Raw genomic sequence first — 13,517 nt, 5'->3', positions numbered from 1 at the left:
CAATAAATTGCTGAATACAACGGTTGCGATATGCTCTGTTTGGGGCATGAACTGAATTTTAATTAGAGTCCGTTCGATAACAGCCTAACAGATATGTCATTGTATGATCAATTAGCGGAAATTGGCATAGTTGCGACAAACCAGAGCAAACATTTTGGGAAATCTTGGGTCATTTGAAACAGGTTATATATAATGATATTTCCCATAATAGTTATTAATATAGACGGAGGATTATTCTGACTTCGATGAGATTGTTAAAATTTTAGCGGTTAGAGAAAGTAATCCTGATTGGCGAAGTTAAACGAAGAGGTGTGTTTCCCCAGACGAAATTCAAAGTTTTAAGTAAATCACCCTTGCGAAATTAGACAGTCTATCTTTCTGAGACAAACCAGGAAGTTCTTATCTCCATGATTAGTAACGGAAAGAGTACTTTTCTCACTGAATTGTCTAGTGGACAATTGTTGGAAATTTGAGGACAAGAGGAACAGAGATTCAGCTACACATTAAGAGCAAGTCTCAATTAAACACAATGTTAGTCTCAATCACATACAATATGCTTTGATGTAAGTATGTTTAATATTTGTTGAGTTCTTTGTTTAAAATTCATAACATCATTTTTATTTGAGTTCAGAAGTTGATAGTTTGCATACATTTTGTCTCGAATGTTATATGACTTACGGATTATAAGAATTTGTTCGAATTACGTCGTTCAGATGTAATAGAAATCATGTATTGTATGAATTGCATGCATTACTCTGATAAGAATTGTGAGAATATAACTTATCTGTCTTAAATGATATGTATCCGGTATGGTAAGAATTGATTTTTTCCATGTCTGGAAATGTATGTCAATAATTCGCTAATGAGTAAAATAACGTAGTTAGGACAAGGAGTGAAGTCTAGTAATTCATTTGTGTAATTAAGTTGTGAATTATTGTCAACCAAAAGCAAGAATCGATGGTGTTAATATTAAGAATGTGTGTTAACTCATAGATCAGCTGTTGATTAATAGCCAAAGCGGGGTGTAATGGTTATCAAAAAGGTTTAATCATGTAATCGTTCCAGAGGAATACGAATAGCCGCTAAGAATACATTAATTTATTATTGTAGGGTGTGTGTATTAGCATCTGGTTTCGAACTGAACATAGATTAGTTCTTTTAAATTACGATAGACGATATCTGACGTAAAAAAGAGTGGAAATATTGTTTGATTCAAGGAGTAGAAAAATACTTGACACGTATTTAGGTTGGCTATTAAATAGGTCCATACCTGTATTACACATTGAAAAGAGAGCACAGTCTACAACCAAGACGGCTGATGACCAAAAGACGCTAGAGGAAAGAGGCAGACAGACAGACAGGCAGACGGAGACAGACACATAGAGAAGGAAAAGAAATACGGCAACGGGGACATGTCACCAACAGTGATTTGGAAAGACCGGAATCATTCAGGTGATGCTGACATGCCGGCAATTTGATTTCAATCAGTCACTCGATTAACTGAGGAAATTTGTTATATCGATAGAACAGAATGGCTTGTTGAATTTCGCATAAATTTTGTAATAATATTTCTAAGAGAAAGTGACTCATTCAAACATAATGTTCATTTTCATTTTTGTTAATAGAATTGATTAAATTGTTATAATTTACATACGGGTGCCCGTGTTGTTCTGTTCTATATCTCTGCTCAGATTTATGTTATTCCATCCATCAGTGTCATATTTTATTGTATTGTTTACTCGATATGGGCAATAAAATCACAGTCGATCATCTCCTAGATAACGTTAACCAAAGTACTGCAATAAGTTTGGAGTATGCGCATTTGGTTATAGCGTCCCGTTTTAAGGAATTCTTAGATTTTGTGATTTCTTGCCTTATTTTTGGAATTTGGTGCAATGGTAATATTTCTTAACCCGAAATAATTAGCCAATTACCAGGAGCAAACGTCACGAAGTGAAGTGTTAGTAAGATTCCATGATGGATGGCTCACTTTCAGTGAATTCAGGTCAAAACCGCATGAGAGTGTCCCTGGAGTACCATAGTCCCTATTAAAATCTAGTGGTGTACATTGGTGGTGTGACTGCAGTGGCAGTATTTACGGTAGGAAACCGGTAAATTATACAATGGAATGAATAAGAAGGGACTCTGCAGATACCGTTTATGTAGCCATGGTGGCAAATCTGATGCAGTTGTACTGACGAAATCTGCCTTGAAACCATGAATTGACTGGCCTAAGGTGGCGTAGTTAAATAGTTCCCTGTGTTAGGGGACAGTTGTATAATTTCTACGGCGTGAACTGCTGACGATACGGAAAGTTGATGACGAGAAACCATGCAGATGTGCGATTGGTGTATATTTGGCAAGTTGTGAGATTTTTGGTCTTGCATTGGTTAGAGTAAAATTTATGTATATAATGAACGAGTCGGGTTTTCTAATTTACAACTGAAGCTGTATCACAGTCTTTGGAAATTCGGGGTAAACTTGTGACTTCTAACGAGAATCACGCCAAAGTCTGACACCGCTCGGTCAAGCAAATACTCCTGGCTTGTAACATCATTATCCCCACCTCGTAACAAAGGCCATAGAATCGTAGCAAAATATTTAAGAAAATGCCGACTTATTTTGAATATTAATATCTTTCTTTATATAATCCCAAAAACGAAAAGCAAATTACGCAGACTTTTGTGTGTGACTGTTGACGTTAACTTTGCTATAATGTTTGGTCCAACCTCTGACGTATTGGAGGTACGGCTGAATGAAACATGTTATTTAATACCCACCTGAAAAATGTTCACAATCAAAGGTATGCAAATGGTAGTAATTTCAAGCGTTAAAAATGCGACTGTCTTGTCTTTACATTATTTTCGTGACTGTTTGCTTTAGTCTTTCGTGTCACCTTTCATTCAATCTAAAATTAAGATAATTTAGTCCATCACGCCATTAAATACAAGTTGTGCGTATATGTTGCACACCACGTGCAATATATATTTCTGACGTAAACTCGACACCGTGCCATGAATATTTTAATACCTAACCTAATAAAAATCATTATGCAAACCTTTATACCGTGTTATCTTACAACTGTGCTGTAATAGCAGCTGTCATGAGAAAAGCTTCTCCATTCGCAACATACTAATTACATTAATGTGTGTATTGGTGTTGTTCAACATAAATAAAGTTCTAGTTGTAGTTTATAAAACGTGGTAGTATAAACAACACATAGAAATATCCCATATGGGGAAATGTGTCAAAAAGTAGTCAGAGACCATATAAGTGCAAATGATTTTTATGTTGGCCTATAGGACGGCCGGATTTAGTTTCTTTCTTCAATGCTCGAGTTTTAAAAATAGTAAAAAAAAAATTGTTTCTGATTATAATTATGAAATTTATAGTTTCAGAAGACTCAAGGAGTAGTATACAATGAAACTCTTATATAAGTCACTGTGCCCTATATTTAATGATAAGTAACGTTTTGTGTTGGCTTTTTAATTCGATGTCTACCTGATAGTAATTTCCACAAAATTAAATGTGAATAGACGTTACTGTGACAGACCTTTAATGATAAGTAACATTTTTAGTTTGGTATTTTAAATTCGTTGTCAACCAGATAGAAGTCTCCACAATAGAAACTCAAATATAGGTCACTGTGACCTCCCTTTAAAGAAAATAACATTTTAATTCTGACGTCTTAATTTGATGTATATTAGATAGAAGTCTCCACAAAATGAAACTTGATTCGTTCATGTATCTTGAAGTCCGAAGAAGGTCACTTAGGTTTTTGAAATTATTCACGTAAACGACAACGGCAGGTTTGGAAACGCCCTCTCTAAGCCATACTCCCCACAGTGAGTAACTTTCCTTTAGAAGAATAATACCGCTGTCACAACGATGTAAATCTGGTGGTAAAATGATACCTGGAGAAAACTGTACGCTTTGATGACAAAATCATACTTAATTGATATCACATTTTCAGCGATCTTTTCTCTGCAATGGTTTTAGTGCAGAATGTGAGGATTTTGTTTAATACTTATGGGGAAAATGTCAAAAAAAAATGTACTTGCAGATACATAGCCCAGAACTGGCGACTTGACAAGATAGCACAGGAAGACGTCACATTGAACCCATAACGTCACAATGAAACACATCTGAACCACCGACACAACTGATTGTGACATAATTGGAAATATGATATTCTTTCCGCTAAACTAATTTGAAGGAAACATTAATTGTAAATCATTAACTTAGCCATCCTAAAACGGTTCATTCATAAATGTTCTTATTTCAGTCTTATTTATGTCTTAGTACACTTTGAAAGTAAATTTGTAGTTTAGATGTTGTCAAGGTCAAACAAAGTTTGAGCGCTTGACGTAATGAGCAAACATTAACATCTGACCTCTGAGATCTTTTTTGATTCTGAGGTCTTTATTATACGTGAGTTTTGAGAATTACATAAAATGGATTGTCCTTTTAAACTTTGTTTTGGATTCTCCTTTCAAACAGACCTTGAAGGGCACTGGCAATTATGTTATTTCCATTAACGTCACTAAAGCGTTCGATCTATTTTGAAGCTCTATTTGTACATTGTTGCCTCAAAATAAAGTACGCACAATGTTAACCTTTTCATTCATTTTTCAATCAATGTGTAAACTAATGAGTGTGTTGCAATCCTCTAATAGCTGTCTTTCTTTTCGTGTTTAATAAATTTAATTTAGAGGTACAAAATGCAATGTTTTCTTCTAGTTTTATAACTTCCGAGAAAATGTAAAGTTTAACAGTAAATGGCAAATGACTCAAACGAAAAACTCCAGTGCAAAAAACAAAAAGATTTAACCCACAGAACAGCGAGTGCGTTTATTTATCAATTCACTCTCCTCTTGTGACATCAGTTAGTTATTGCTATGATCATTTTTAGTATTTAGTTCTTGCTATTTGTTTTTATTATCACATTTTTACCTGTATCATTTATCTTGTAGTACTTAAACTTTACATTTGTAAGGGTTTTCTCTCTAAAATCTCATGTAATTCTTTATATCTACATTTTTGATCTGCATCTTTTATACTGTAATATCCGTATTTGGGGTTTTTGTTGGATGTGTTTGTCTTCGTTTCAATAGTTTCAATTGTGTACTGACATTCTTCGGGCTTTAGCTTTGATTGGCACAATATAGACCCTATTGTTCTGGCGTGTCCTTGGAACATCTGTCTTTGTTTTCTTGGGTTAGAATGATTTATCTTTCAATGTTTTATTTTTCCCAGTTCTTTCTACATTTGTAGAGTTTTATCTTTTATCTTTTATATGATTCTAACCCCCCCAAAAGGTGGTTATGTCCTTTGCTAATATGTCCATATTCATGGTAATGTTTATTTTCCTGCTTCATTTGCTTTTTTATGGTCTGGTTCTTGTATTTCCTTTTTATTTGTATTTATATACGGTTTAAACGACCTTTGAAACATTTACGTGATGCTCATAATTTACTTTTATACTGTACCATCGAATGGAGGCACAAAAGTAAATTACAATTATAAGCGTTATTCAAATTGCATTATCCTATTTGCAGGTCCTTTCTTTTTCCAACATTGCTTCATTTCTCTTGACGTCATTTACGACATTTTACAACCCATTGTTTCCACTTAATTACTACTAGCATGACTGATTAGGTATCCGAATATCCCATTACGAGTCTCTGTACTTTACCTATCCTAAACACGCACATTGCACATAAATATTTATTGCACAAACCATAGTAATGGTATTTGAGGAAGGCACTTAGACAAGGTCTGTGCACGGTGAACAATTGCCTTGCCCTGTAACAGAGACGTTTGTTTGTGGATAGTCTGGAGTGTAAACCAAAAGAAGACATATATCATTTGGAACACTCATCCACAAAGCATCTGAGTTCGTGTTGACAAAACTCCTTAAATGCAGTAAATACCCTAACTCAGATTTTTAAAAATCTCTCTCTCTCTTTTTCACACACACACACACACACACACACACACACACACACACACAAAACACGCACACACACTTATAAACTTACAAACATTGACAAATAGTAATGCGTTCATGTAAGTTTCTAATACGTTTGCAGTTTCAATCCCATCAATATGTATTCTTCTTGGTATGGAACATTAAGTGAACTTTAAAAATCTACTATTCTGTCTTAACCTTCGGTAGAGGAAGCAAGAATAAATGAAGGGGTTGAGAAGAATAATTGGGATAAAATGTTTTTATTTTATTATTATCATTAGGAGGGGTAGACGTGTGTATGATTTGGGGGGGGGGGGGTCAAATGCAATCCTCATGATGACCACCGGTACAGGTAGTTACTCGAAATTCTCTCAAAATACGACAATTTTGGACGATACCTGATTATCAGTAAATAGCCATTCTGTCATGTTGATGTGTGTCAATTATATTGTATTGTTACGTAATACCAGTAGAATGATACTTTCAAGCATACCAAAATGTTTACATATAACATTACATGATCATACTTTCGTCACAGTTTACACGTTTGCTATGCCATAGACTCATCGTACGTACTATTGTAATAGCCAAAATAACCCTCGTGTATGTGCTACTAGAAGAATTGATAATAAGCCATATGTACTTTATTTTAATGGTCACTATTTGATTCACCGATAAGGCGATCAGATTAAGACATACCTGGGATAATCGTTATAATTTTCGGGGTTTGCTAAGATCTTGTCTTCTTGCAGAAAAGATTAAGTTGACATTTCTCGATATAAATCTCCGTACGGATAAACGTGTAAGAATATACTTAGCATCACATATTGTAATAAAAACATGCCCCTACAATTATTAATTGTTCCTCACCTGACATAAAACGAAAGTTAAAAGGTATGTAATAAAAGCGGTAAAACCATTTAAGCGATCGATTAACTGAACCACAGTAAATCTATCTGCGGATCAGATTTAAGGTAAAAGATTGCTTGATGTATGAACGGATGAAAATATTGCTGTATTATTTATATTTGTTATTTACCCTTTCCTCTGCAACATTATATAAGGTATTAATGTTTCAAAAAGCTCAGAGCAAGCTTTCTGCAACCGTTTTGGTGTCTCAGTCAGTCAAATGAAATATCTCATGGCTTTTATGTCATTCTTAGAAGTTCCCGTGGTGTTTAAGAACAGGAAATATGGTAATGTGGTTTGGGACAATTGCACATTGCTCGAGGAAAGAGAACTCAAAAATACAAAACGAGGCAGTCAAAATTGTGACGGGTGCAACAAACTTTGCATCTATTGAAGCTCTACACCGAGAAATAGGATGGGAAAGTCTTGAAATGAGACGACAAAAACACAAGCTTGCACTCTTGTATAAAAATTCAACTGGTTCATGACTTCCCTATCTCGCACCTCTGGTTCGACCAGCTGTCAGTGATTTTACTCGCCATGACTTGTGATGTAATTTCTAATTAGTACCGGCTAGAACAAGCCCTTTATTACAACTCGTTTCTCCGTCTTCCATTCGAGAATGGAATACATTATCTATTGATACTCGTCAAATATTCTTCATTAGCAACTTCTAAAGCATATTAAATACTTGCAACAATTATGTTAAAAGACACATTTATTGGGGAGGAAGAGAATTTCAAATTTCATATTCTTTATGCCCGACTTACAACAAAGAATAAAATTAGATTACAGCTTTGTAGATGTGGCTCTGAATAAAGTACACAACACCTCTTTTTTCTTGCGTTTAAGAACAACACATCGAACTGTTTCACTCTCTCACGCCAAATGGTAACTTAACTTCAAATACCTCCTTTATGTTTATTCAACGCTTCCTTCTATTTATTTGATTACTTATTTATTTATTTATTTGTTTATTTATTTTTTTTTTCTCTCCCGTTACCTTTCTGCCTATTTTCTCAACTTTCTAGACAATGTTTGACACATTGTAATAGATATTTTCTCCTTTTAAGTTCTTTCTTTAATTCTCCTCGTCTTTCACATCGCTGTTCATCCTCCCGCTGTAATAGCCCATGACTGAATTCTAATATATTGCCAAGAGACTCTTCATTTTAACAATTAAAAAATTCAATTTTTTGTCATTAAAACTTGATATCATCCGCCACATATTCACTTATATTTAAAGAAAATTGTTATCGTAAAAGGAGAAAATTACAAGCCATTGACTTTCGTTCTAATCCTTTACCTTCTATATTGTACCTCTTTTAATCTCCAGTCACAAATTCAAAAAATAAAATATGTTTAAACTAAACACCTCAGTCCTTGAGTCTCTATAATATATGCTATAACGATGATATATATATGCAGTGGCAGCTGCTGTATTCCGAAGTATTTTTCCAGACATTGGCGGAAGGGCCCAAGCGTGATCATATTGATCATAAACGTGAGTGCTCTGAGGCACGTCCGTCACCCGGTAGTTTGTAGTGAAATCGGAACAAAGTTGAAAGTTGCAAAGGTGCCGGTAATCATCAGTCAGTTTCTCTGCGTTTGGTCTCTACTTTTCAGGAAAACAATAATATGCAATGATTGACAAAATTGTTCAATTATTTGTAACAACCAAAAGATGATGTTTACAATAGCAACACTCTCTCTCTCTCTCTCTCTCTCTCTCCGCGCAACGTGCAGTTTAGCTTACCCTTTTCAATTCATAAATCTCAGGCGTCGAATTTCGACACATCTCCATAGTGTCACAAGCAATATCAGTCGTTGCCTTATCCAGAACTGAGCTGCCCTTGTCGTAAGCGTTTTATTTTCCAATGTTAGGACTATAATAATGACTGTTATGAAACAAACTATATTCTGAGTAGGCCAACAGCATCATAATCTGAGTCAAGCATCCATAATCGCTACATGCTCGATAACCAATGCTGATGCTCTTTATTTCGAAATGTGATGGGGGACTATAAAAGAAATCAAGATTTTGTACAACTAATTATAAAGACGTATGTTAAATAAAACTGAGAATAAAATGGCCCTACCATAATTGTTGGAAAGTTCTTCATCCTGTTGTAGAGAAAGTGTTAGATTAGTTCTTAACACATTAACCCCTGGAGGTTTTTGCCATTTTCGCCTGAAAATTGAGTAGGAAACACATTTTGAAAGTTATTTCTGAATAGATCTTAAAACACCAAATTCCCGGTGATCTTTCAATAACATACTGCCTAGTTGTGTTAGAAACGTCGTTTTTCATTGGCTATTTGACTCGCGCATGAGCAGAAGGGTAAAAGTTGGATCTTTTCAAATTTATTTTTGTATCGAGACCACTGTTTATTCCAAATGCCCATCTTATCCTACTTTTTTCAAAGGCTCATCTGCCTGTCTGCAGTTCATACCGGTTTGCTTTAGATCTGAGACCAAAAAGTCTAAAATCCGGACACAAAATCGGATTCCGACCACGGGCGAATTTAGCGTAGAAAAAAGTCGGGTCCAAAAAAAATGAGAATTCTTAAAACTGTATTTTGTAGTGCAACTAGATATTCCAGATTATTTGGCATCATTGTAGAGCTACATCTGTCTACCTTTTTATAATACCACCCACTTTAGTGTATCATGCACGACCATGACGCTACAGAGTTCGGCAGTAGGCTACTACCTCCTGTCCCATTAATTCGTCTGTGTTAATAGACATCAGATAACGTCCGTGCCGTCCAGGCTAAAATTCTGTATTCGTTTTCTAAGTATAATCAAATGTTGGAATTCCCTCCCTTTGAAATACTCTGATTAGTCGTACGTACGCGTATGCAAAGAAACAAATTCGACCTAATATTGAAAAGGCACCCCATTACAAATAGTAAATTTAATATCATGTTAACCTATTTAAGATAAAATTCAAACAGTAAATTTCATTTTATATTAACCAAATTGAGATCAAATTGTAACAGATTAAAAACTGATAATACGGAGAGAACACACGACCCTCGTGTTCAGTGGATTTCAGTTCAACACGCCTTTCTTTGATTATTCCAATGACCAGCAATAGACGATTAAATTCTTTTGATCGATCCTTTCTACTTGTGACCACCTTTAAAACAGTAGGAATGATTATTTTCCCAAATATATCTTCTGGGAGCTCACAAATTCGACTAACCACTTTTAGTTTTGTTTACTCCGTGCTTTAAGTCATTTATTGTCAACCGTTTATCGTTCATTTCTTCTTCTTCTTCCTATTCTTCTTATTTTTCTTGTCAATATATTATTTCTTCGATGTTTTATATTTTTCCTGTGTTTTTGTTGTAGTTATCTTTTTCATATAGTTTGTATTATTACATGCTTTGAGCCGCCTTTCTTTTATTTATATATCTTACACTTGTACAAGAGAGGACCTTTGATAAGTTTGGAAAACTTTGGCCCAATCCCACTGCTTTTTCAACTTCAAATAATTGAAAAATCATTTCAAAGCCAACAAACTAACAGTAGCATTATTAAAGAAATAAACTGAATCGTATACCACGTGCAGATCTACTTACCGATTTCGATGTCCGTAGCAAACACCAGAAAGGCCAGCAAAACAGATAACACTTCACCATATCCTGCCAACATTAAAACCATGTCGTCTGGAAGTGAAGTTGCAGTCGTCGTTTACATCTGTAACATACAAAATCTTTTTCCTCGTTTGTTTTCATTTTTATTTAAGACAGTGAAATGGTTTAACGTCTTATCTACGATTTATCTAACCACAAGCGCACTATGATCCTTTCACATTTTTTTTTTCTGCTTTGTTCAAAGTCCGATCTGAAAGACAGCAAATTATCATACAGTTCGTTTTTTTTTCTTCTCTGGAACACGTAACTTTTGCTGACAGATTTGGACATATGAAGATGAATTTCACTAACGATGTTGTCAGTTTGTTGTTTCTACGCCTTCTTCAACTGTATTGAGCAATAATTATTTCGCACTGCCTTTCACAACTGTAATAACTATTGGTCTATAGCTACCAACTACCTACACCACACAAAAATTCAGTCTTAAAGGTTCATTGCAGCCGATTGTTAATGTATGCAATGTTCCGAACAAAAGTTCTAAATGCGGTGACCGAACAAGATTCCTTTCGCTTCAGTTTCTCATTCGTGAGGATAAGATCTCGCGTGAATAATATCTCTGATATCGTCGGTCTATAAAAAGGTGACGCTGTGGCCTTTTAGTAGTGATAACTGCGCAAGTGCGTCGTTGCAATGTAGTTAGCCAATGGTCTGCTGCAGACGACACAAGAAGTTCTCTGTTTGGTTTAAGCAACTGAACACTCGATACTCGTAACAAATCACGGATATAAGAGCTCCCACTTATAACCACGTGTGGACTGGCGTATGTCATATTAGCTCTGTTTAACAAGCCCTACGATTACACCTTATAGACCGTACTGCACTATTAACCAATAAAATAAGGGCTTGACGGGTCACACAACAAACTCTGATTACCATCAGGTACAACACAAGTTTGCTCTGTTCCGGGTCGGCTTGTAGAATAAGGGTTATTATTCATACCTTTTTATCTAAGATTTAACAATTACTCATTGAAAGACGATTTAAAATTAAAGGCCAAGTGAAAAGTGGGACACTTAATAAGCATGAAATATTCTGCAATGTTTAAAGTAATGACCATTTGAAAGTATTCTATAACGATTACAAGAGTTAAACATTGTTGCAAAAAAATGTTGATTTCCATTTAACGAATGAAAAAGTGCGAAAAAATAATACAACAGAACATAATTAGAATTTTTGCGTGCTTTTAAAGTATAGAAACGGCTATTATTTGCTTAATGTTAAAATCCTTTGCAATAGTTCAGCCTTTAATAGTGTGATTCAAGGATCACAATGGAGTAGATGCATAATTTAAAAGAAGAAAAAACTTTAAACAATGACGAAAGAGGGGGACAAACCCAAGTCAAATTTCTTAATTAAATGGTTACATTTTTAAGGGGACAAGCAGCATAGTTTTTATTTATGAAATTATCTATCACCCACTATTTATCAAATATGTATAGTTTACCATTAATAAAGAAACCATGTTATAAAGAGGCCATGTTAAAAAGGTCATTATCGTCGAATAAAGAAATTGCTTTTCACTGCCAGATAATTTAGCAAATCAACCGCGTGTCCTACCGAATTTATTTATAGAAACAAATGTTATCAGCTATCAAGGACAAAAATATTTCAGAAAACTTGTTATAAACGTCATTTTGGTATTTCCTGCATGTTCCCTAATTTTGATATATCTTCACATTATGTAATCTGAGCCAAGGAGATATTATCATACCTTGAAAGTTGATGATAAAGCCAGTCTATTCATTCAAACAAGTACTCTGTACATAAATTTTAAACTATAAATTGCCATCGATGATTGCAACATAATTCTATGTGCCGAAGAGAGACCAAAAGGTTGTTATCTTTGAAAAATTGACACACCCTATGAATGTTTCTTTCAATTAGACATTTGTTTGAAATAGTTGAAGATGAACACGGAATCTTGTCACGCAAATATCATATTTGAAGAATTCTTGTAAAGTTTACTTAGTCGTATGACCGATGTAATTACGAGTGATAAAAGAACTCCCGTTTTATGTTATATGCAATACTTGTCCCATATAATATCCCTGATATTTTTCGTATAATGGTACATGATTGATAACATTGTAAAGTATGTAACATTAACTCTTTAATAAGTAACATTTTGATAGATATCGTTTATGATGTCTCTTCATGAGGCACAAGTGCTGGTTATACAATGTTGTAATTCTGAATCAACACAGGCTTCTCCTTCGTATGCATGCATGCACGACTATAACGGACTTTAATTCCTCTTAACAAACTACAGTCTAATACTGTTATGTATTTTTAAACGCATGGTATTTTTTTAAAAGTTATCTGAATGTGCATGTACAGTGTATTTTGAACTTAAATGAATGTATGTATGTATGCATGCATGCATGCATGTATATGTATGTATGTATGTATGTGAATGGCTATATTTATTTATTTATTGGTTATTTATTGGTTTATTTTTATCTTTATAGATCAATTTTTACAAACAAAACTCGACCATTTTAAGGTAATTTATTACCTTACATATCATGGAATTTACAAACAAACGAATAAAGATATAACATTACCTCATATCCATTATAACGTGGACGCTACAACTGTCCTAAGTTAGAAATAAATACAAATATTACTGCACAGTATTGATTTTTATGTTTGCCTGATATAAATATGAGTTTAGTGGATAAAGTTAATGAATGGAAATTTATTTCCATTCATCAGCTTGTCACATTTGTAATTTGCATTTCCATGTTATATTACTCAACAGAAAATATGCTTTGTTAATTTCGGTATTAAAGTCTAGTTTTAAAATACATCTGATCAATTCATTCATGTTTCACTATTTGACACTTCAGATATAATGCAATTTGACTACATGGCTAGACGACCGACAGCAACGGGGGGTATCTTACATTCTTTCAATGTGTTTTCTTTTTTTTTCATGAAAGGATAATACTGACGTGTAATATCCATAATATGTT

General features: G+C 34.3%; 1 protein-coding gene across 1 annotated transcript in view; it reads right to left on the bottom strand.

The window, feature by feature from the left end:
• Nucleotides 1-11,296, bottom strand: part of LOC149796595 (embryonic protein UVS.2-like) — a 55,565-nt gene extending 44,269 nt beyond the window's left edge. The window contains exon 1 of the mRNA XM_089961317.1: nucleotides 10,468-11,296. Within this exon, the coding sequence (XP_089817443.1) occupies nucleotides 10,468-10,549 (82 nt within the window). The 5' untranslated portion in view covers nucleotides 10,550-11,296. The remainder of the gene's footprint in view (nucleotides 1-10,467) is intronic.
• Nucleotides 11,297-13,517: the final 2,221 nt, after the last annotated feature.

This window comes from Sinohyriopsis cumingii, chromosome 6, assembly GCF_028554795.1.
Source record: "Sinohyriopsis cumingii isolate HCF-2022 chromosome 6, ASM2855479v2, whole genome shotgun sequence".
Taxonomy (NCBI): Eukaryota; Metazoa; Mollusca; class Bivalvia; order Unionida; family Unionidae; genus Sinohyriopsis; species Sinohyriopsis cumingii.
This window is presented reverse-complemented; position numbering and strand designations above follow the sequence as displayed.